Raw genomic sequence first — 25846 nt, 5'->3', positions numbered from 1 at the left:
GTGTTTAAGATATGACGATGACAGAGGAGTTGAAAGGAAGATGAATGTTTTTAAAGACAAAGGAGAGCTATGAGGCTCAAGTACCTGTAAATATGTGTGCTTCACAATAAGAGCACAATGAAGCACACATAGGAAATAGGTATTTAAACTCAACTTTACAGCGTCATTTTCTTTGAGGAGAAAGAAATAAACTTTATGTCAAAAACAGTTAAACGCTTTGAGAGAAAAGTACGATTGGGATATAATTTGGTCCACATCCAGACCAGCCAAGGTTATTTTAGCAGTTTGAGTGACAAGAAACTGGAACCTTTGGGGGTCAGGGAACAAAGTACTGACTGCCCCAGTTTTTCTAGTGTTTCTTAAGAACTGACTTATTTTATACACAATGTGCAAATGACAGGAAGAAATTACAAAATATTAACAATCATGAATGTGATTGAAGCAGCTACAGTTTCTGACAATCAGTCAAAAGAGTGACCTGGAAACAGAGAAGGTCTGTTTTACTCTACCAGCACTCATTGGTGCTGACTTTGGGTTTGCATGAAGCCAAGTTGTTATATCATACAAGCGGTCATCACATGGGGCCTGCTCTTCACAGCAGGGTTTCCTCACATGCCTACTGGTTCCAACATGCAATCCGACTTTCACCTACACCGACTGGTTCTTGTCTGACGTCATTCCAGGCGGCGTCCTCGCTGGGGAGTTGACTTGTGAAAGGCCAAGGTGGCTAGTGTCTCATTCACCATACTGCAAAACTTTCTTGTGAAATGTCAATAGCGTAAGGTGGATCTTTTTCTGAATAGGTAATAAAGACCTCACACATGCTGTTTTATGGACAATTACTGGCTCTAATTTCTGTAGAGCTGAATGAAAGCAGAAGTACCTCCAGATGCCGTGAGAGCTATAAAACTCTTTCAAGGTCTGAAAGCAACCGTTGAAAACGTTACTGACCAAATAAGAAACAAGACATGGAACCATTTGGATATTTTACTAAAAGCTTGGTTGATTGGTACATTCCTTTGATTTTAAGGCACCAGTTTGTATTCGACATATAAGGAAAGAAGATGTGAGTGTCTGAAGTTCTGTGACACTATAATAGTCTCAGACTTTACTGTTTATAACACTTTACACAATGAGTTATAAATGAGTATTAAATAAATCACATAGGAATTCATACAAAATCTAGTAAAAAAACAAACAAGTATATTTTTGATTCATTTAATGTGGGTTAAACCAAACCTGTTCCCTGTTTACACGTCTTCCTGCCACTGAAGCTGCAACAGCACTCTCTCACATGTGCAGAGGGACGTCAGACAGGGGGGCTTTGTGCTGGTTCAGGGTGGAGTTCAGTGGAATTTGGTTAAAAAGACATGAGCGAACACAAACACTGTGACTTCAACAGGCTGTAGCCCCACCTAAACCCACCTTAATTGCTCCTAGTAGCCATTCACAATTCATGATGTGAAAGAGCCCAGTGAACATGAAGCATTTCATGGTTTCTATGTGTGTCTTATTTCCTCCTTTGTCAGCCATTTAACTGGGTGCTCTGCTCTGGACTGTGATTAAATCTCCAAAAATTACAATATTGTGAAAAGTTCAAAGTTTTTTGTTACGTATTTTGGAAAATAAAAGTCAAATATCATATAGATTCATTACACTGAGTGAAATATTTAAACCCTTCATTTTTTTGTAATTTAGGTGATTTTGGTTTATACAGTACACACACACACACACACACACACACACACACACACACACGCAACCCCCCCCCACACACACAGTGCAATACTGAAATTCACCACTGTTAATGTATTTCACTGTTTCATGCTGTCAAATTAATATTTGTGGTGCGAAAAAGACACCCTTGAAAGATCATTTTATCATTGCAAAACTTCACTTCTACACGCCTGTCATCAGAACCTTCAGCCCCTTGGTGAACACATATCAAACTGATGTGCCAATGATGCCATTCCTTATGAACGATTAGACAGAATTGATTATGGTAATATTCTTCTGCTACTGGGCATTGTTTTATTTCTCATTTTATGCATACATTCATGCATAAAATGAATGTTGACAAAAATCTGAGAGAAGAAAGCAGTTTTGACATAATTTACAGGTAATGTGTTTATAATTGTGCAGGTTACATTTTAAGCTTTTCTGCTCTCTGTGTATTTTGAGGGAAGTCGTTCAGGACATCAGTCCACTTCAGTTGGCCAGATTGGATGTTAGTGACAAAAATATCTGGGTCCGCCGTAAAGAAGTAAACATTGGCTTGGGTGCAGAATCAACTCTGAAAATAGTTCATCAAGTAATTGTTCAAATTTGACCAGGATCCAGAAAACAGATTTACTTGCTGTTACATGGATCAATCTTGGCCTGGTGGTCAGACCACTTACCATTTACTCTCATCCCTGTCAGGAACTCCAAAGACAGAAAAAGATAGGAGATCTCTCAGCCTTAGTGTTTACAAGGGACTGCATCAAGTTGACGTTGATTATCCTTCTGAAAGTGCAGGACAAGAGCCCTTTAAAGTATCCCACAGTGAGGCAGCTGAGCTGTTTGGACCCTAGAAAGATGTTCTCTAGTCCAGAATGGTGCCAGGGCAAGATGAGAAATCCTGTGCAGAGGTTTCTGCACGATAAGCAGTTGTCAGGAGGTGTCTCAGCCGGAATGAAAGAATAGAACAGTTTAAGTTTTCTTTCCTCGTTCATTACCATATCTGTCTCTAAATGTTAAATAAGCTAGGAGTGATGTAAATTCCATCATAACAAGTGTTAGATATCCAGAAAACACATTATCAGCATGAATTTGCCTTGTTCAATCTAGTACTTAGGCTGACTAGAAAATAAAGTGTTTGCATTGTTTTTATTAATTTGGCTTGTCTTGTACTGTTTCTTGCGGGTGGCATGATTACACAACAGTTTTCCAATTTCTTATCCGTTGAGGCTAGAAATGAGACCTTCCACTCCTACCAGCCATCTCATACAGCTGATGTCTTCCTCCATCGGGCTTTCCAGAGCAAATGCTACGCTGAGTTTTGTAAGAAGCTTCTTCTCTTATTGCATGGCCAGGCAACAGTTCAGAGAGGCTTCTCAATAAACAAAGAGGTTGAAATGTGCAACATGCAAGAAGAAACGATCGTCATCCAGCGAATTGTGTTTATTGTGAAGTTGGACTTAAATTTAATTTCAGTTGGTATTTAAAAAGTCTTAAATTTAACTTGCCGTAAGCTGTAGGCCCTGAGTTGTGTCATGTCAGCCTATTAAAACCATGTTATGCTTGTGAGGTTGATTTATTTCAGCCACAGTGTAATGATGCTACACTCGCTGATGATGGGATTGCACAGCCAAGTATGTCCAGTTGGGCATCACCATGTGTTCTGGTCCTTAAATCTGACAATGCCCCTTGTTTTTGCTCAGATTTTTGCAAACGTAATGCTGTGACAAAACCATACTGTTTCCTGTTGCCAAGAATGGATGATTGCGTTGACCTAACTTTGTCAGTAAATTTGGCCAGGTGGCATTAACAAAGCGTGCATGCGAGGTGTCTGCATTTGTTGCCCCTACAGACTTGTATTCTTATACAGTATTGCTGTTTGGCCTAACAAACGGCAATCTTTGAAATGTCAATTAATCTTTGACATTTCAAAGATTAATGAACAGAGAGGCTGGTGACATGACTGGTTGTGCGGTCTACTTTGATGACGTGGTGGTGTGTTCCGACACATGGGAAGAGCACATGGAGCGCATCCGGGACCTTTTCACTCGTTTGGCAATGTTGACAGTCCATCTTGCCAAATGAGAGTTTGGAAGGGCGGCTGCTAACCTATTTAGGTCTTGTGGTTGGGCAAGGTGAGGTCTGCACTGTTGCATTGAAGGTTCAGGCAGCACAGCAGTTTCCTGTTCCACGTATGAAGGAGAAGCTTATGTGTTTTCCTGGGCTGGTGGGATATTGAAGATGTTTTTGTCAAAACTTCTCATCAGTGGTGGTGACTTTAACAAATTTGCTGCGTAAAGATTTAAAGTTTGAGTGTATCTCCCCTTTGTCAACAGGCTTTTGAGCATGTGAAAATGCTCCTCTGTGCTGCTCCTGTGTTAGTTGCACCACATCCTAAACACGCGTTTCAGCTTCACGTGGACACCAGCCATGTTGGCTCTGAAGCTGTTCTTACATATATGGATGATCTGGTTATTGGCAGGCCGGTGAGCTATTTTTCAAAAAAGTCCAGTAAGCATCACTTAAACTACTTTGTGATGGAGAAAGAGATGTTTGCTTTGATCCTAGCCCTGAAATATTTCAATGGTTATTTAAGTGCAGCAGAAGTAAAGCACTTGGTGTTTTTTGAAAAAAGGTCTTCTCATATTTGCCCCCCCTCCTCTTCTCCCTCCCTTCAGCTCACCTCCATTACAACCACACGTACCGGCTTATATGCATGTACATAACACGAGCTGAATATAGAACGCTCTGTTTTGCACCACATGTGTGCAGGGGTCATGCTCTCATGTGGCTTTCTAAGAAAGCAGCCTCTGTACAGCTTACGGATGCTGGAGAAGGTAAATATGTCCTCCAATTCCCCCAGAAGTACCCCCCACTGGTAGACGGACTTAGCCTAGAGAGGAGGCATGAAAGAGGAGCTCTGTTAGAGAGGCAGAGGTCGGATCGATAGGAGAGCTGATTATAGATCAAAACCAGGCCTAGACTGAGCCTCTGGAGTTTACTTTTAATAAGCAGCAGCTTTTTTTCTCTTTTCATCCCGCATTATCTCAGAGAAAGAAATAGCTGTCTTCGTCATTTGTTATTTCACACAAGAGAAAGGGATTCCGACATCATTGTTCCTGAAATAACAAAGTCTCCTGACTTCACTAACATAAAGATCACCATTTTGTGTCTAAATGTTTGGATTGTAAGCAGAGACGCATTCAGGAGGATGTGGGGCCCCAGGCTCGAGTCAGTTAGACATATTAAACGTTCTCTATACATGCAATCTGCAATATAGTTCAGGATGTATCAACTGCAGATTGCTATGCCTTGTTCAAATGAAAAATAATGAAACAATCTTTGTATTTGTCTGTTTTAAAAGTTTCTGTTGAAACATGGCGTGACATTTCTGGTGCCATGTTTATACATGGCCTTCACTCACACAAAGAAAAAAAAACTGAAAGGTTTAAATAACAGTGAAAGGCATGTCTGTGATGATGTAGGGCTGCTGAAAAAAACACCAAAACGATTGCAGTGATTATGCCTGATGTGCTCAAGGTTTATGTTTGTGTGACATCATTGGTTTCAGATAGTCGTGAATTGGTCAATTCCAAACTACAATAAATTAAAACACTTAAAAGTGTTTTAATTTGTTGCATTGCATATATATACAGTATATGCATATGTATATGCATATATATATGCTTTATATAAGCATATATAAAGCTTATATGCTTTAATCCTGAACAGTGTTTGCAAGACATCCACTTATTTATAAATACAAAATTATTGAACCCAGGACTGTGCTGTTGTCCACTTCTGATTCTAGACATGAAGATAATCAAACACTGAATCACGAAAGAGGAAAATACAACCTTACGTGTTATATTATGTAAGTATAACCATCATTTTTCTCCTGGACTAGGCTGGACTCCACTCTTTATGGTTGGTTCAATGGAATATATAGAATGCCATAAAGAACTGTAGTGAACGGGTAAATCAGAAGATGGGGCTAATGGTACTAAAAGGGCGCAACAGGGGCAAGAAGAAGAAGGACAAAGCAATCAGGAAGCGCCTAGCTGCTGCCTAGCAACCAGCGACCAATGCGATTCGTGAACGTGAGCGCGGATAAAAGGATTTATTGTTGTGTTGATTAGAGCAGCGCTAACTGTGTGTTTGACTGTAAAGTTCTGTTTTTAGACATTCAAACAAAAACCAGAATGAGTCTGTCTGTAAGGTAAGCTGCTGTTCCCCCGCTACTCCTGCTCTCTACCAGGGCACAGTCACTTTGAAGGCGATAAACTTGCTTGGTCCGACCGGGTTAGCTGTTAGCATTTTGGCGTCGCTCTCTGCCGAGGTTTGTTTTCAGGGACGGTGCAGCTGGGATCGGATCAATGTAGTCAGCAGACGTGTTAGGATAGTAATCAGTTACTGCTATTCGTATTTAATCTGGTATCAGACATTTTTAGAAAAGTAATATCTAGACTGAAATCTAAACAGCATGCTTACTTTGAGAATTCTTAGGGACTATAAAAATAAAAAAACACCAAGATGTTTTTATTTAATATTTTTTTAGAACTGAGGAGAGTTTAAATTTAAACAGAACCATAGAATAACTTATTTATGTGCGTCACAATACACCTCGAACAGAAATCGATTCTTAGTTTAGAACTAATTAAAACCTGATAATTCAGTTCAGTAAAAATAGTACACAAGATAAATAAAAATGATTTTTAATAAAAATGTTATCTTATGATCTACAATGTCAAGAGAAAGATACTTGACTTTGACCATTGTCCAGCGAGTGGTTATTGACACAAAGCCACAAATGAGGCTGACTGTGTCCAAACATATTCACGGAAGGTTCAGTGGGAGGAAAAAGTGTAGTTGGAAAATGGAAATAGAATTTTATTATGTGAGAAAAAAAAAATCTTAATTCATCCTAATTTGTTGTGATCATGGAAATTCCTTGGAGACAGATACATGTCATTAGAAATGGCAATAACAAAGATAACACCATAAGTGATTTTCTTTTATTTTTTAAATGATATAATTTTAGGGTGGCATTTGTGCTTTCCTAGCTTGTACATGCCAACTACAGAGTGCAGAACTTGAATTTCTAAAGTATGTTAGTACTAATAAAGTAGTAGTAAAGATACATTTATAAAATATTCTATAATGCATTTCCTTGGGTAATCTTTGATTTATTGCATGTTTCTTAACAGAACTGAGCTCGCAGGGGACAAACCCAAACGCAAGAAGAGGAGAGAGCTCACTGAAGATCAGAAGCATGAAATTAAAGAAGCATTTGATTTATTTGACACGGACAAAGATAAAGAGATAGATTACCATGAGCTGAAGGTGAGTGAGGGGGAAAACGGTAAAGGCTGTGTCATAAAAATTGTGGAATGTGTCATGAAAACTATGGAATATCTCACAAAATACATGGCCTTATGTCACACATGCCTCAGTTTTTATGACACATACCACGGCCTTTATGACATGCTGTGTCACAAAACATGGCATGTCAAAAAAGCCGTGGCACATGTCACAAAAGCAACTGCATGTGTGACAAAACCCGTAGTATATGTCACAAAAGCCGTGGCATACTTCACAGAACACATGGTCATATGTCACAAATACCTTTGTGACACATTCCACGGCTTTTGTGACATATAAATGTCACAAAAGTTGTAGCATTTATCACAAAAGCTATGTTATGTTGCAAAATACATGGCGTATGTCACAAAGACCATGGCGTATGTCACAAAGACCATGGCGTATGCCACAAAGACCGTGGCGTATGTCACAAAGACCTTGGCGTATGTCACAAAGACCGTGGCGTATGTCACAAAGACCATGGCGTATGCCACAAAGACCGTGGCGTATGTCACAAAGACCGTGGCGTATGTCACAAAGACCGTGGCGTGTGTCACAAAGACCGTGGCGTGTGTCACAAAGACCGTGGCGTATGTCACAAAGACCATGGCGTATGTCACAAAGACCGTGGCGTATGTCACAAAGACCATGGCGTATGTCACAAAGACCATGGCGTATGTCACAAAGACCGTGGCGTGTGTCACAAAGACCGTGGCGTATGTCACAAAGACCATGGCGTATGTCACAAAGACCGTGGCGTGGCGTATGCCACAAAGACCGTGGCGTATGTCACAAAGACCGTGGCGTATGTCACAAAGACCGTGGCGTATGTCACAAAGACCGTGGCGTATGTCACAAAGACCGTGGCGTGTGTCACAAAGACCGTGGCGTATGTCACAAAGACCGTGGCGTATGTCACAAAGACCGTGGCGTATGCCACAAAGACCGTGGCGTGGCGTATGCCACAAAGACCGTGGCGTATGTCACAAAGACCGTGGCGTATGTCACAAAGACCGTGGCGTGGCGTATGTCACAAAGACCGTGGCGTATGTCACAAAGACCGTGGCGTATGTCACAAAGACCGTGGCGTATGCCACAAAGACCATGGCGTATGCCACAAAGACCGTGGCGTATGCCACAAAGACCGTGGCGTATGTCACAAAGACCATGGCGTATGTCACAAAGACCATGGCGTGTGCCACAGAAGTCATGGTATATGTCACAAAGCTGTGTAATTTCTAAAAACATGGTGAAAATGTGGCAGGAAGCACCACGATTTGGGTTTGCTGTCTCTCAGGAAAAGTGTGTTTGAGGAAGACATGCTTATTAAAAGTAAACAGTATTTCACTGTATTCATAAATGTTATATTAGTAAATAAAAAAACAGATTTGATTGTTATTATAGCCTGCACTAATCTGAAATGTTAAAAAACAACTATTACACAAATTTTTAATTGCATTTTTTTGTATCCATTTGTGTAATATTTTTTGTAATGGTCATTAATACATTATTAATCCGAGCATCAACTGCTATTACTGGCACAGCATCACATTCATGTTTCATTCAACACTTCATCTGATTAATTGTCTGAGGTGGAATCCCCAGGTGGCAATGCGATCTCTTGGGTTTGAGGTGAAGAAAGTGGACGTTCTGAAGATCCTCAAGGACTACGACCGGGAGGGCAACGGCAAGATCACATTCGAGGACTTCAACGAAGTGGGTAAGGTGACGGGAGCAACTGCGCTGACAGTAGCTGCGTTTCCATTAAAAATAAAATTGCGCAAATTGAAATTCCAAAAATAAATGTGCTTATTGGAAACATGTCATGTTTGAACAATCTCACTTTTCGCGATAAAAAGCTTTTCGAGAAAAACAGCCGTATCAGAATAAATTTATTTTGTAAAACTGCTATGGAAACACTTTTTTTTTTTTGCATCAAACGAATCACGTGATCAGCAGCCGAATGTTACTACTGGTTAAAATAACAAAGAAGAAGACAGGAAGTAGTCGGAGGATGAAGGTTTGTGTTTTTGTTTTTTTCCAAACAACCTGCAGCCGGCTCCACCAGAGCTCTCACAGTATTACATAGTTTATAAAAGGTTGTGTGTCATTCCAATGTGTTGAATCCATCACAGACTACAATTTCCCCAAAATGGCGTATATGTAGCCGCTCCCAAGTAGGCGGGGCTTGTCACTCCCAACGCCTGAATAAGACGCCAACATTTGTAATGGCTGATGGATGAGCGCTAGCCCCATGGCTGAATTATGAATATATCTCATGCTTTTTAATGACTTATTCTTGTGTGATTTTAATTTCAATTTCTTATTCAATGGAAACACAGCAATTGCAAAATGGTGGTGTTGTTTTTTTTCTCCCCAACATCAGCAGGATATATACAAAGACTTGCGCCCATTTGGAATGAAAATGCAGCTACAGAAAGGCTTTGGCGACTAGTTTAAACGCGTTCTGTCGCCGTCCACAGTGACCGACCGCATCCTGGAGCGGGACCCCAAGGAGGAGATCATGAAGGCGTTCAGGCTCTTTGACGACGATGAGTCGGGGAAGATCAGCCTGAGGAACCTGAGACGAGTCGCTCGGGAACTCGGTGAGAACATCAGCGACGAGGAGCTGCGCAGCATGATCGACGAGTTCGACACCGACGGAGACGGAGAGAGTACGTCAGACTCCGGTTTTCCTACATTCTCAGCTGATTTGACCAACAGGAAAGTGTTGATGAGCTGACTTTACTTTTTCAGTCAACCAGGAGGAGTTCCTCGCCATTATGACCGGAGACTCCTGAGGAATCACTGACTGACAGAAGCTAAATGACATCCAGCTTTTCCTTTGTGGCTCTGAAGTGAACTGGACTCATTCATTGACCTGGAGTCTTTTTTTAAATTTATTTTATTTTAGTTTTGATTTAGTTTTATTTATTACCTGGCAGTGGTGGCGGTGAAGATCAGTTACTCCTGCATATGCATGACGCTGCTTTTTCATCTGGGCTGATCTTCGTTTTTATCACACTTGGTCCAAAATAAAATGATATAAAGAGGGAAGTGTTAAGATCTGTGGGTTTGTTGTTTCCTCTGACTTGGAAAAGGTTAGTTAAAAAGTCAGCAGATCATTTCTAAAAGCGGCTGCATTTCATATTTTACAGTTACTGCTTATATTTGTCAGGAACATGTCAGTGTTTGGATTTGCTATTTATTTTGTTTTTGTGACATTTTCTTTATTAAGACCTGACTCTTACTAAACTCCTGCTTGCTTTGCAAATGTGCTCTGTTTCATATTTAAAACCAGAAATCCTGCTAGTGAGCCGGAAATGATTGACTGATTAATGTTGGGAAATTACCCATAACTCCCTGCAGTTTTCCACTAGCCTGTAAGATTTGAATTTGTCCGGTTATCGTCTGTTGAGTTTTATCTTTTTCCTTCCTGTTTAAATGTGCTCATCCGCATTTCAGTGAGAAGTTCCATTTTCTGACAATGTCTTTTACACTTAAACATTTCAACAAAAAAATAAAAGAACCCAGATGTGGGAAAAAAATTTTAAATTTATTTTATATCACCACCTAGTGATCACACGATGTACAGTATATAAATCTTTCTCTCACAAGGCGAGTGTGATGAAAATTCAACAACTATCAAGTATCTAGCAAAACCTTAGCGTATTAAGCTGTACATACAGTAAAACCCACAAGTCTTCACACCCCTGCTGGGCTTAGATTTTCTTTGAACTGTGGAGTTGGACAAATTTCCCCAATACAACAATGGGGGGGAAAAAAAAAAAAGAAGAGTAAATTTTTGACAAAAATCTCTGAAATTTCGAGATTAATCTCAGAAAATTTCTAGAAAAACAGTATTAATGTCTGAGTTTCAAAAGTCAGAACTTTTTCAGTTTTGAAACTCAGAACATTTGAAAAGTTGAAAATGTTCACCATTTGAAACAGTAATTTCTGTTTTTCTAGGAAATTTCTGAGTTTAATTTGAAAATGTATGTTCCTTGCACTCCTCCTCTTGTTCCCTTATCTACAAGGGTTCAAACACATCATTGTACTCCAAAGTTGTTATAGCAATTTACAAAGTGTCATATTTAAAACTAAATCTTAATGACGTGTAGAAATATCCTTGTTGGTATTACAGCAATAAAAACATTGTATTGTATTTTGCAAAACTGGCTTAAGTTGCCAGATTCTTGAGCTAATGTTGGTAAAACATTCTTTTTAGAAGTTAGAAACTCTTTTCTCATTTTTGTTAATGAAATCTTGTCATGTGGCCCACCACCCACTGAGCGCTCCACCTGAACACAGCGCCGCTGTTGGTATGGCAACTAACTGACCTTGTCAGACAGATTTAGATCTTCAGACTCACTATTTTATCATAACCAGCATCAGAGCCGTGCAGAGACCTTTGGAGGGGCAGGGGCTCAAATTTTAAAAAGGGGCACATTGAACAAAAACTCCGTACAATAACATAGCAACAACCCATATTAATCAAGAATCTAATTGGATCCTATTATATCATTGCCATCATGTGGGGAAATGCAAAGCAAATGTATATTTTCCCCAAAAGATATAAAGTTTCTGTTTCTGCTGCTGACAGTCCTGGAGGGCTGAGCTGATCTGAGACTGTAGCTGTTAAACAGACCAGAGGAGAGAAGGTCAAAGGTTATAAAGTTATGAAATAAGCTAATTTGCTGCCATTTTACGAATTAAGCCCTAATAATATCTATTTAACCTCTAGAACAACTTGGCTGCAGACTGATTTATAGATCAAAAAGCTCAAAGGGATTAACTCTATATAATAGATTAACGTTAGCACCTCTGAGACCTAGAATTATAAGACTGAGATATCAAGGCAAAGAAAACTCAATAGCTGCTGGTAGGGGCCATTCAGGGGCCTCCAGATAGCCAGGGGCCCCTAGAAATGGTTTAATTGTAACAGACCATAGATCTAAACCTGTAGCATCATTTATAGAGAATGATAATGTTATTACATTTTATTTAATGCATTCAGCTGAGAAAAATAAATAGTACATTTAGGATTTAATTAGGAAATTTACTTTGTAAAAGTTTAAAGAATCATCTTGATAGTTTGGTTGTTGTGTTGCCATGGCTACAATATGGTGTAATCTTTGTGTTTGAGTTGGGTTTGTTCACAAATACATCACAGTAAAATAACCAATAATCAGTGATTGATTTTAAACTGGGCCAATAAACCTGGTCTCCCTCTCACAGATTCACCTGATCGATATTTAAACATGTTAGTGATGCTGAGGTTCTTAGTAGGACGGGTTCTGGGGGGAAACCCCGAAACCCGTAATATGGAGGTAATATGGGGCCTTCTGTCTAAGGCCCCATATTACCTTGGGCCGGCCCTGCATGAACAGCCGCTGCGATGCGCATCTCTGGAATCTACCTGGAATCTACCTGGAATCTGCCTGGAATCCCCCGGTGGCCCCTGTCAGTCCCCCGATGCTTTGGGGACATTTTGATTAATTTCATTGTGGCATGTTTGGCTTTTTGCTGCGGTTCTAATTATTGCTACAATATTTTCTCTGATGTGTATTTTGTGAACTCTAAATGCTTTGGGCCGAATCTTCCTTTAACACTTGAGGTTCTGCAATAACTTCTATTTACAGCCGTGAACCTCCAGCCCAGATCCCGTCAGCAGTGGCTTTAACCCGCCTGGTAGAAACGTTAAGGAGAAGCAGAGTGAACAGAGAGCAGGTGGTACCAGGTGGTACCAGGTGGTACTGGGGCTTTGAGCTGCGTTGCGACTCGCAGCAACAGTCGGTACCGTGTCTTATATCAGGATGTCTGATATAAAGACAGATATTCTTTCTATCTGTCGGTGGACCGACTCAAGCTGCCTGTAGTGAACCGGGCTTTTAGCAGAATGATGAAGTTAAAGTCAGAAGTTTCTCTGCAGCCGAAGCATTTCTGTGTTTGGGTGCGAGGCGTGTTTTGTCCCGCTATTACAAGGACGATTATGAAAATATAAATAGAAACAGTTTTTGTAAAGTCAACATCAGACCTATGTTTTTATTCACAAACCAGTGGATGAAAAAATATTCTTGCCCATAATTTGATAGTTAGAGGACACAGATCCTCCTCCTCCTCACCTTGGACCCGGAGTCTGAACAACATGGAGGCTCTGAGAGTCATTATTAGACTGAGGGCAGCCAGACTAGTTTATTTTTACTAAATTATTATATTTAGCTAAATATTATTGCTGAGGGGCTCAAACAGGCCTTCTGATATACAGATTAAAAATAAATAAAAAAAAATATTTGAAAAAAAAGAAAAAACTCAAAAAGGGCACTAGGGGCATCAAGGATAAAAGGGGCTCAAGCCCCCTCCCCCTCCCCACTCTGCACGTGCCTGGCCAGTATGATGCAACATAGTGAAGCGCGGAACCTTTGACACTGTTGAGACTGTCACAAACTTGCTTTACCGTAGCTGTCCACTAGATGGAGCTGTTCGTTATAGAACAACAAAGAAATGTTCAGAGGGAAGTTTCTCAGAATGGAGAGAAATTTCTCTCTGACAGGCCCTTTTAGACAGTACCTGCCGTCCTCTACGTGGTTAATTATTGTATATTTTATAAATCTATCAACATTTTGTATGAATTGCAATTAATTTTTGCATTGCTATGTATATTTAATCTGTCATCTGTCATGTATTTGATTGATTTGTGCTCTATGATGTGTCTTAATGATGGATCCCAGCTGGGTGTAAAGTCCAGCTAATGGGGATCCTAAACAATAATAATAACATGCTAATATCTATCTGTCTCTCTCTCTCTTGCCCTAACTCTCTCTGTTATATATATACTGTATATATATATACTGTATATATATATATATATATATATATATATATATATATATATATATATATATATATATATATATAAACAATATCTCAGATAATTATAACTCATAGAAAGTTGAGTGGAAGGGAAAAGTGTGGTGGGGAAATATAAAATCAGTAACCATGGTGTTCCTGTTCTTGATTGGTCAGTAAACTCTTCTGACCTTTAACTCCATAGAAAATCTTTGGGCTGTTTCAAGAGGAAGATGAAAGAATCCAGACCCAACAATGCAGACGACCTGAAGGCAGCTGTCAACACAAAGCAGCCTATGCAGAACCACAGGCTGATCTCCTCCATGCTACGCCGCATTGCTGCAGTAATTCATGCAACAGGAGCTCCAACCGAGCATGGAGTGCATAGACATGTACAGAATTTTCGTAAACCTGACTCCTCTGTTTAAAGACACTTTTTTAAATAGACCTTATAAAATATTTATATATTTTTTTAATTTTGGTTTGCATTATCTGGGAGCCATAATTATCAAAATGATCAGATTGAAATATTTCACGCATTGTGTTATGAATCGATGTATAACTTGTGAAATCAGTGACAAAAACGTGAAGCTTTTTATGGCCTTCTTCTTTTTCGAGCTGTGCTTGTAGTTTCTCTGCTCCTCCTCTCTGGAAGCTTCTACCTGAAAACGTGATGAACACAAATCCTTCACCAGCTCCATCTGGACGGAAAACAATTAACAGTTGGATTATTAACACAACTGTTAATAATCCTTATCAATTATCTCTTTAAAATTAGCATTCTCGTTGCCTCTTTCTATTGTTCAAATGAAAATCTTTATATGACATTTCTTGCCTCGATTTGAACTCCCTGACCTCTGAAGGAGAGCCGCTGCCCGTTTGCTCTTCCTTGTCTGCTGAAGCCCAGAAGGCTCACCATCCCGGTTCCTTCTGGTAAAAACCTCCATCAACCACACAATGGCAGCGCTGAGCTAAGACTAACCACTGTATTGTTTTTTGTTTTTTCTGGTTCTGCAAACATTTAAGAGATTCTGAGGAGTTCAAATGAAAGTTACGCAGCAGAAAATCGTCACGCTGTGTATGCGTGTGTGTGTGTGTGTGTCAGTATGCGCTCATTCAGGCTGAAGATCAGAACAAATGTGTGTTAATCAGAGCCAGCATCTGCTCTTTACTGCGGGGATCATGACTCGCCCTTGCACTGGCACATGTCTGACTGTCGGCCCCTGAACCAGGGCAGCACACACTCCAGAAATAACTCAACCCAGTTCCTCCCTGGTTACAACCCCAACACCCGTTCTGTTTGCTTTCTGCGGTGGATCTACACAAACAGAGCCGTCAGTACTGGTTTCCAGCAGTTCCTGTGGCTGAGTGTTAAGAAAATGGATGAGGACAGATTACAGAAGGAAAGAAGTAACTTGGAAGAGGATAAATACATTTCTTAACCATAAAACTGCCCAGATATCAAATATGTGGACACTGGGAAACAAGGGCAGGCAGTACTGTAAATGAGTAACTTCATAGTGCTACTATAAACATGTTTGTGTGAAAAGGTTGTGATGCCAATCAGCAGAAAATCACGTCTGGAGTACTGTTGTGTCTTCAAACAGACTAAATGAAGAAAAGCAGGCATATAATGGTATTTTATTTTAATCTGAAAGCTGTTGGAAATGTGTCCTCTGTACCATGAGGATGCACAATTAAAATAGTGGAGTATTTTTTCAACCTAACGTTGACTCTGCAGTTTCTTCCAACTTTTGCTGCCACCATTGAGCGTACTAGCGTCAGCGCCACTTGGAGGAGAAGGGAGAACTGTTATGTATGGACAGCTGATGTAAACCATGCATGGAAAAAAAAATCAATTTTACATGAGTTCACAAGGCAAATAAACAGATTTATAAACATGAAAATGAAGGATGTTATATCTATAGTTTCAGTGTTTTAGTTTTATAAATGCACAATATTTAGTCTTTGTTTTCTCCTGTTAAATCCTGTTATTTCAGCTAATATTTTTTTCTCAATTTCAGTTTTCATTGTTTTGTTAATAACTTTGGTTCTGATTCTTCTCTCAATAAATCCAACAGTTCTAAAACTTCCTGGTGCCGGAACAACTCCATTTTCCATTACTCCAATCTATACCCTCTTTCACAGAGAGCTGGAGTGAAGACAGATTGTAGAGCGGTGTGCCTCTCCCCTCCCCCACCTGTTGCTCCGAGGTTATCATACCGTCAGAGACTCATACCGGCCTCTGCTTAGTGAAATGAGTAGGTAACAGCATGTGCATCTGACCCAGCAACTAACTCTGCAGATCATTAGTCAGCATGCACCACTACATTTCACACTATGTTATCTATTTTTTTTCTTCTTCTATGTTAATTTAATGTCATATTGTCCCTGCTTTTCTGTTACATTGTGAAGATGGCAGATCTGAGGAGGTGCTTCTCACCGTGGATCAGACCCTTCTTGAAGCTTGAAGCTTCCATCAAACAGAATTGTGTTCTGGCAACCCTGGACAGAAATGAGGTGTGCTGATAATTAATCTTGACATCTGAAACAATGAATCAGAACTACAGTTACATACTCCAGCTACCCAGAAGCCCCCAGTCCCTGGTCTGTTGGGAGCATGCAGGAAAAGAGCAATGCTACTGATGAGCAGAGTCAGAGTTCCTTCTGGTGAGTTCAGCTGTCAGTCATTAGGCGCAGCTTTGTCAGCCATGTGTCAACACTTAACCTCTGACCCTGACCGAGACACTCGGACATGAGGCATGTTCAGTTTGATCTCAACAGGAAACTATTTTCAGATATACAGAAAAAGAAAAAGAAATGATGTATATATTCAGCTGAGCTGAATCCCGATAGAGAACGTAGAGAGAGCTGCATTTTAGGGTTGAGTTGTGAACGATGTTGATCATCTGCACTGTTTTAGAGTTGTAGTCTGTAGCCTGCCTTTAGTTTTAGCGAAGGCAGCAGAGGAAGTGAACATATTAATCAATTAATGTCACAGCAAGAGGAATGTGTAAGACATCCTATTGCTCTAAAGATGTCATGGTCCTGCTTCCCACTGGGTTGTTTATACCTTAGGTCATTTCCTTTATCTTCATCGAGTTGGTGCATTACATACTTCACGGCCGTACGTTAGCGATTTTGTAACATCTGATCTAATCCTTTAAAATTGCAACAAAGGGTCCAGACCCTCTGAACGACGCAAAGCGCAGAACCAGGCTCTGGTTTTCACCGGAGAACAGACCACCTGTCTGTGACTCCGTCTTTAGAAATGCAAGACGATGCTGACGACTCCTACAAACTCTGCCAGAGTGTTTTCTGTCGGGTGTCAGCTGGACTCATGTGTGACACCAGTGTCCAGGTAGGTGCCCCGACCTCTGACCTCTCCCGTTAGAATGACCTCACACCGCCTGATTTCTGTGAGTTAAACCCCACTGTGAAATGACTGGCATTTCAAGCAGCTCCTCACAGTTGTCTCCTGCCAGTGAGCATCTGAAGTTCTGTCTGTCTCCGTTTTCAGCTGGAGCTGCGGAGGAACCCAACAGCTCTCATCCCCACAGGAAAGATGGAAACCTTAAGGTTCACTGAAAAAGCACAAAATCTTACCAAGCAATTTTTGTGTCGTTTCTAGTGCAAATATCTTGGTGCACTTGAAATTGACAAACCTAGAAGTAACTTTCCAGCAGGAAATAGCAGCTTGATTTAATTTCACCTGTAATAAGGAATAAGTTTGTGTCTTGTGATGAGTGAAATTATCTGCCAATGCAACTAGTAATTTTTAATCAATATTAATTACTCAAATCAAGCTCCTATATCTTGCTGAAAAGTTACATGTAAGGTAGTTTTATCTTATTTCAAGCGTATTAAGATATTTGCACTAAAACTACACAAAAATGACTTGGTAAGAGTTTGTTTTTTTGCAGTGTAGAGGTTACAGATTGATGACCAGACTCTCTTCTCTTTCCTTCAAGAGAGCAGATTCCAGGGTTCTCACAATTATGGCAAGTCGTCCAGGCTGAGAAGCAACACAGCAGAGCCAGCCGATCACATCACCATCACCGCTTTTCTGCAATACTTTGTCAGTTTTCCAGCAAATGTAGTCAAATGCACACCTTCCAAAAATTCCACTTTTGTCTCATCAGCCCACAGAATATTTTTGAAAAACTCTAAGGCAGTGATCTCCAGCTCCAGCCCTCAAGTTCATCAGACCAGGCTCCAAAATTACTTCATTAGCAGAGCGCTGTACAGCTTGACTGCATGCTACTGAGGCAGGTTAGCCATTTAATTCCAGTGTGTAGAACAAGGGACACATCTAAACGTTGCAGGGTGTTGAGGAATGCAGCTGGAGATCACAGCTCTAAGAGGATATTCTTGGTGTTTTCTGGTTTAATGTGAGACAGAGCTTCACGCTCATTTTAATTAGCAGCACCTGTCGCCTTGGATCTCTCTGGTTCAGGTTGAGTTATCTGTGTCTTATTGTTGAACCATAAACACTAACATTAACTAAGGTTTAGATGTTCTGTTCTGACCACCTGGTAGGCCAGTAGGGATGTTCATCACTGTTCCAGAGTCAACACGACGACATGTTTAAGATTCAACCGTTCATGATCACATTTCACCTTCAGGTGGAATGTACGTTCTCCCAGCAGTTTCAGACTGTGGAACAAAAACCAGAGAGCAGAAAGTATCCGTGCATGCAGAATGAGAACGAAGTTCTCATTTAATGGTCCTGAGAGGAGATTTTGAATCCAGGACATCCTTGCTGAGTATTGTGCACCCTGTTGCTTCTGCATGAATTCTGATCAAAGAATCCTTTGGTTACATTTGAGGCCATATGTCCAGCAGCTGCAGCTCGGTCCAAGTAAGATCCAGCAAGACGAGACAACAAGGGCAAGCTTAGCGGCAACTCTGTGAGAGAATGGTGATAAAGCCAGGTATTCGAACTGACTCTCAGGCCATTAACCATAAAATTATGCAAATTAGAATTTTCAAAAATAAATTTGCTTAATAGAAACACGGCAATTTTGGAAAGAAAAAAAACTCACGTTTTTTGATACGTTTTTGTGCTAGGGTCAGGGGGTTTGCAGGTATTTCACCAACCTGCAATGGAAAACACTTACTTGCATCACACAAGTCACATGATCAGCAGCCAGATGTTACTGCTGTCAAGATGACAGGAGGATGTTGATGGTGTGGTATGTTTTTAATGACTTATCGCGTGAACAAACTTATACATGTGTGATTTTAATTGCGTTTCTTGTTTAATGGAAACACCACAATTGCTAAATTGTGTCCTTGCGACGTTAGCAGAACATCAACAACGTTGTGAGCACATTTGTAACAGAGACGCAGCTGGAAACCAATTGACTGTTATCATCCTGTGGGCTTTAATTTACCCTTGAATTCTCTTGGCATTCTACCTACATCTACTTCAAAACAAAAAAATGCTTTTTTTCACAACTTACCTGGAGTAGTATAAGATTTAAACCTATAGTAAGCATGATCAGAGGATCTGTGAGGCCAGCAGATGGACATGGAGAGGAAATGCCTCGAGACATGCGCTGGATTGTGGAATATCCCTGGCAGTTGGGTGAGGCAGGATTAGTTTACACTCGGTCATGGCTTTCACAGTAACTCTATCTCTGGGATATGCGAGCTTCACCCAGCCTGCACTATAAAGCACTGGACCCTCTCAATAAACACAAAACCTTTCCGTAACATATTGTGTTCCTTCCATGTTTTATGCAGTTGGAATTATAAAGTAAATAAGGCAGGGGTCAAAACAGGAAAACACACATTTCTTCTTTTTGGAATTTTTCTGTCATCAACCTTAACATTACTGTCAGACAAAGATGAGGTGAGCACGGCAAAAAAAAAAAAAAAAAATTGCCAGGTAATTTTGGTCTTGTTTCTAGGGCAAATTTCTTAGGAGACTTGAAATAAATCAAAACTAACTTACATGTAACTTTTCAGCAAGATACATTAACCAATTATTGACTTTAATAATTGGTTAATGCAGACCAGAACCTTCCAGACTTCTCAGGTCTTCCGGTTCTGGTTCTGCTCTGCATCCCCAGAACCAGAACCAAACAAGGAGAAGCAGCTTTCAGCATCTATGCACCACAAATTTGGAACAAACTTCCAGAAAACTGTAAAACAGCTGAAAAACAGACTTCTTTTAAATCTAGACTAAAAACCCATCTGTTTAGGATTGTATTTGAAATGTAATCATTTACAAATTTATTGATGGAACTTGACTTAGTGTCGTGTTTTGATTGTTGATTCTATGTTGCATTGTGTTTCTGTGTTTATAATGATGTAAAGCACTTTGAAATGCCTTGCTGCTGAAATGTGCTATACAAATAAAATTTGATTGATTGATTGACTGATTTAAAAAACACCTACATTTTGGTGAAAAGTTACTTGGAAGTTAGTTTTGTCATATTTCAAGCAAATGAAACTAAACCAAAATTACTTGGTAGGATTTTGAGTTTTTGCAGTGAAGAGAAAAAGCTATTCAAGTCTTGTTTAGTAAAATAATTTCTGTTCTTGTTGGACTATGAATTAACTGCAAACAGCCACTTATTATTTGGAAAGCTGAGTAAAGTTTCACAACCTACCGCCAGGCTGGTGGAACTGTTAGAAAAAAGCTATTTGACAGAATGAAGTGGAGTCACTCAAGAAAAAAAAAATCTGAAACAAAGTCAACTATCAGTCTGGGGAGAGTTACATTTCTGAGGGTGTGGGGCTCCAGTGAACCACTGTCCACAGAGATCATCCATTATCCACAGTGGAGAAAACATGGAACAGTGGGGAACCAGGAAAGATTTGACAACTTATTGAGGCGTTCCCAAAAAACCCAGAACAACGTCAAAACCTCGCAGATGTCACTGACCCGGGTTAAAATCACTTTTCATGACTTAGCAGCTAGAAAGAGGCTGGACTAATTTCTAGTGCAAATGTCTTAGACCACTTGAAATGAAATAAAAACTAAATCACTCATGACTCCAGTGGGATAAAGGAGATTGTTTTAAGTCAATAGTTTCTTAATGTTGATCAAAATTACTACCTGTATTTGCAATTAATTTCACTTCTCACAAGACATTTTTCTCATGTTCTAAGTGAAATAATTTGCCAATGGAACAAGTAATTTTTAATCAATATAAAGAAGTTATGGAATTCATACAAGCTCCTGCATCTTGCTTGAAAGTTACTTGAAAGTTAGTTTTGTCTGTTTCAAGTGCGCGAAGATATTTATAACTAGAAACTAGATGAAAATTACTCAGTAGGATTTTGTGTTTTTGCAGTGTGTAATCGATGGAAGGATGAATTTGGCTCTCTTGCTGAAAGTCCGGAGGATCCAGAGATTCAGGATTTTCTCAAAAAGTCAAAGTCTAGGCTGGAATCCGACAGACATAATCTGAACCGGGCCGTCCTGTTGAAAGCCACAGGACCTGTGACAAGCAGGGCAGAACATGGCAAGAAACAAGAAGAGAAAGTAGAACATATCAAAAGTTCACTGTTGGACACTTATCTTGATAGCAACCACTCGGCGCTATCTACATGTCAGCAGGTCGATTGGCAGTGATGCCAGAAAAAAAACTGTTCTTTCCTATAACAAAAAAATACATTAAAAAATTAGTTTTACTCTGAGATGGGAAAACTAACTAACTCTCCAAAGACTGTGGCTGAACAGGTGGGGAAAACGCCTGACATCAAGAAGTACAGTGGAGGATCTGTGATGCTGTGTGACTGTTTCATTTAAAAAGACAAAACCCCTGAGAACTCTGCTTATTAATTCAATATTGAAAAGTCCAAAATAGTGCAACTGAAATGCCATAATTACACAATTCTTTTTATGGAAAAAGATGCGGAATGCTTAAGCAGAATGAGCAAGCATGGGGCGACAGTCAACAACCGGGAGAAACGTCCAGGAAAAGCAGCTGGTCTGCTGTCCTTTTTGACCTTATGGTTAAGATCCGAGGTTTCCTTAAATGGCATTTTATTATGTACTCAGATGGCTTGTGTTGCATCTTTAATAACTTAAATGGACAATATTTTAGTCAGTGGACACCGGCGTCCTCAGGACAGCTAGGGGGTTTTAATGGGCCGTACGGGGAAACCAAAAATTCTGGCAAAGGGAGATAAAGTTTCCACCCACTCTGAAATAAGAAACTCAAACTGAAGGCCAGATATCGCTACATTTATTTACTTATTTTTTTGGTGTGGAAAGATTTGCTTATTTAAAGTTTTTTTCTTCTCATCTTTACAAATGAGTCTCTAAGTGTATTCTGGAATCAGACCGTCAGAGTCAGCCGATCCCCGATTCCTCCGCCTGCCTCTTTCTTTCCGTCTGCCGGGCCTGACAGGACGGGACAGCTGAGTGTAATCCTCCGGCTAGCAGATGCTCGGAGCGCCGATACCTCCGACATGCTGGCAGGCTCGGTCTGCCCACTGTAAAACAGTGGTTCAGCAGTTCTCCTTACTTAAAAAATATATGCAAACTCGTTGCCGCCTTTTTGTTTGTTATCACAAAATTAACTGATAAACCTGTGCAATTTTAGTCACCTTAACTTAAATTAACTTAGTTAAACTGAGGATTTTTTAATTGTTTAAACAATTAAGTTTTTTGTAAATAAACTCCAAAGCTTTTTGAAGTCCATTTTTTTTATAACTTGATTGAAGCAGTTCCTGGGTCCTGCTTCTTATGTGTTTCTCTAACAGAAAACACAAAGAAGCAGTGATAGTTTGCTCACTTTTTCTTTCAGTAAAACAAACATAACCAGGTGGTGATGAAAATGAACATAACTCTCTCATGGTGCAGTTTAATGTATTCAAATGTAGGCAACGGAAGCTGCACTGCTCTGAAAACGGCTCACTGTGGATGAACTGACTGCATATGAAGCTTTGGAGTCGACATTTTTACCTTAGACATCTTAAAATTAAGTTTTGCAACAAATAAAAAAATAGTTAAATTAGTTGCTGTTGGTGGTAGCACAATGCACTATGGGATACCTCTTCCTGGCAAATCCCCGTGTCAGCCTTTCACATGACTTCAAATGAAATAAGTTCATTCTTAAAACCTTTTTACTTCAATACTTAAATCAAGTATAAGAAAAAGTTAAAACCACTTAATTCATTTAATCAAAGTTAACTTTGTAATTTACTACACAGCCAAAAATTCACTAGACTTAGTTTAACTGAGTCTTAGCAAAACCTTAGATTCACTCCTCTGTTTTCAATTAAACATTAAAATGTCATGATTTACAGTGTAGAAGCAGTAATCCTGGGCTCTCGCACCAAGACCACAGAGGGCCCCTGAGTGTCAGCAACACATTTTTCTCTCCTCTACACACTCACACACACACGCCCATGCACACACTGCATCAGTGACACCTTACAGCTAAATATACTGCAAGTGACAGCAACAGGTGAGTGATCCACAGACATTCACTGAGCTGGGACGCAGGAGGTCACAGGGTGTGTGAATGTGTGTGTGTCTGACTGTGTATGTGTCGGAGGGCATGGGATGGGGGTGTTGGATTGTGGACTACCTCAGCTGCTCACTTTGCAGAAAAGTCAGACCCAAACGCTGCCCAGCTCGGGCTGCCCCGCTCTCCAAAGCCAGCTGGTCTGGCTTAGCAACGCTGCTTTTATTCACCTTTTTTTTCCTTTTTTGTTTCGGCTCATCTTGTTTGATACAAGGGACAGAGTGAGCAAACCCACAGCTGGAGCTGCTGGGAATCCTTCCAGGTGAAGACAGAAACACAAAGCACTGGTGAGTGAGCGGACGGTTTGATGGATGTGAGAGGAAGAACAGGAGAGGAAAACATCAGACGAACACTGCAGACACAGAGCAGAGGACTGAGAAGTTCAAGTCTGGGCAAATAAACTTTAAGCAAAAATCTGAACTTCCTTTTCTACAAGAAGCAGATTCAGAGAAGTTTATTGTTATATTATATTTCTCCACTTCAAAATCTGTTTTTGCATCCAAAAATGTCCTCAGCTTCTACCTGTTCTTAATAAATGCAGGAATCTTCGAACGTTTGAAACACCTGTTTATGTTACTGTTTTAATTTTTTTTTTTAATCTACGCTCTATTATAATAAAATGAACACAGACTCAACCTAGAACAAACAGGGACTTGTGGAGAATTAATAAAAGGATGTTAAAATATATGTTACAGAAATTTTATTTGGGAAAAAAAAACTTTTTGTAATTACAGATGTCAGAAGTCGAGGGTCAACAGAATCAGGGGCCGTCGCTCATGCAGTTGTTTCAAGTTTACGTATCTCACCTGCTTAGCCAATGGTACAGTCTTACTGGAAAAATGTATCCTCTACTCATTGTCTAGCTTTATTTTACTTGTTAGTAAAAAAAAAAAAGTTTTTTGTTCTACAAAATAACATGGATTATATCATTTCACAAAATTTTGACCAGCAACAATTAAAATGAAATAAAATATTAGTAAAAAAAAAAAGAAAGGTAAGCCGAGACTTTCAAAAGCCTACTAAAAATAAGATCAACTTTATACCAATAAAAATATATATTACAAAATAAACACAATGAAATTTAGAAAAAAGTTAAAGAAGAATGACAGAATTGCAAGAGAAATTTGTCCAAACTGAAAACAATCAATTAGATTTATTGGGTTGTTTTCTCATTTTCTGATGTAATTCCCAGTTTGGTATTTTCAGCTTCTCTGAATATGATGACAGACGCTGTAAGCTTAAAGTAACACATAGTCTGAAAAAATAAACTCAGAGAAGGAGGAGTGTTGACAAATAAAAAAAAAGAAATTGTGGAGCCGCTGATCCTCCTGTTTTATTTTACCATTTGAATTCAGTCTGGATATTACTGTTCTAAAGTTTTGGAACAATAGTTTTATCATGATCTGCCACAATCTAGAGTTTTATTTTTGAAATAGAGCAATTCAACAAACAACTTAACTATATTTGAGAGCCCAGCTATAAGAGGTTTTTGGACGCTCTCTGCTGGCCAAATTGTGACACAAGAAGCTTGACATCTTACGTCAGGGTGTCCAAACATTTGGTCCAAAGGGCCAAAAACATCAAGTCAGAAGTGCATTGTTTTTCACATTTAAATATTACAGGGGTAAAAAAAGTAAGCCAAATTTTAAATATATATTTTTTTCTGTTAAAGCATGAAACGAAAAGGGGCTTGTATTTTAATGTAATACATTTTAACTAAATTAAAATACAGGCTTTTTCCCCATTAATGGTTCCTGACGAGGTAATAGAATCTCAAATTTATACTTTATACAAAGGTTTTAAACCGAAATACCGGATACATCATTAGGTGTATAATTAATTACGTACATTAAAAAAACCCCAGATTTTTAGAAAAGTTGCGCTTTCAACTGTGTCCACATGGGGTCAGTGTTGTACCTGTCCAGCGCTGTCTTTAAACTCTTTATACTCTCATAGTTTCAATACCTGTTGAAAATGTAACTTAAATAAAATAAACATTTTCAATAAGGATTCACTTACTTTATTTATTTTGTTTTGTTTTTACCAAACAGTGGTACTGCGGTGTTCTGCCGTTGTCTAAATTCGTTTTCCTTTATTTGTCTTACCCTGCGCGTTCCTCTGTGTGTGGGCGCGTGACGATGCTGCCTGACGTCCGTTCAGGTGCTTACTTACTCACTGACAGCCCGGGAAGCGCGTGCTCTGCTCCGGGAGGAGACGACTCGCTGGATGGACTGAAGTGAACCGCTGGACGGAGACACGCTGCAAGCAGGACGTGGCGTGACGAATCATGCGGGACTGAGCGGAAGGTAAGCGGCTGTGTGAGGACAGAGTCCGGCAAATGTGATGCGGGAGTGGATATTGAAAGGTCGGGTAGCAAAAGTAGTTGTTTTCCCTTTGCCCTGTTTCCTGCGCCTCTTTTTCTTAAA

The 25846-nt window shown here is 39.8% G+C and overlaps 2 protein-coding genes across 2 annotated transcripts in view; both read left to right on the top strand.

Moving 5' to 3' along the window:
- Positions 1–5812: 5812 nt before the first annotated feature.
- On the top strand, positions 5813–10873 carry cetn3 (centrin 3). The gene is made up of 5 exons (XM_005816889.3): positions 5813–5938; positions 6927–7062; positions 8686–8800; positions 9564–9755; positions 9838–10873. Exons 1-5 carry the CDS (start codon positions 5922–5924, stop codon positions 9879–9881), a joined length of 504 nt encoding a protein of 167 aa, XP_005816946.1. The 5' UTR covers positions 5813–5921; the 3' UTR covers positions 9882–10873.
- Positions 10874–23482: 12609 nt separating this feature from the next.
- LOC102234229 (myocyte-specific enhancer factor 2C-like) overlaps positions 23483–25846 on the top strand; it is a 30338-nt gene continuing 27974 nt past the window's right edge. Inside the window, exons 1-2 of the mRNA XM_023338301.1 lie at positions 23483–23707; positions 25581–25726. The gene's annotated coding sequence lies outside the window, so the exon portion shown is untranslated. The remainder of the gene's footprint in view (positions 23708–25580; positions 25727–25846) is intronic.

Source organism: Xiphophorus maculatus, chromosome 8 (genome assembly GCF_002775205.1).
Source record: "Xiphophorus maculatus strain JP 163 A chromosome 8, X_maculatus-5.0-male, whole genome shotgun sequence".
Taxonomy (NCBI): domain Eukaryota; kingdom Metazoa; phylum Chordata; class Actinopteri; order Cyprinodontiformes; family Poeciliidae; genus Xiphophorus; species Xiphophorus maculatus.
The sequence above is the reverse complement of the archived record's forward strand: the minus strand, read 5'-3'. Positions and strand labels throughout refer to the sequence as shown.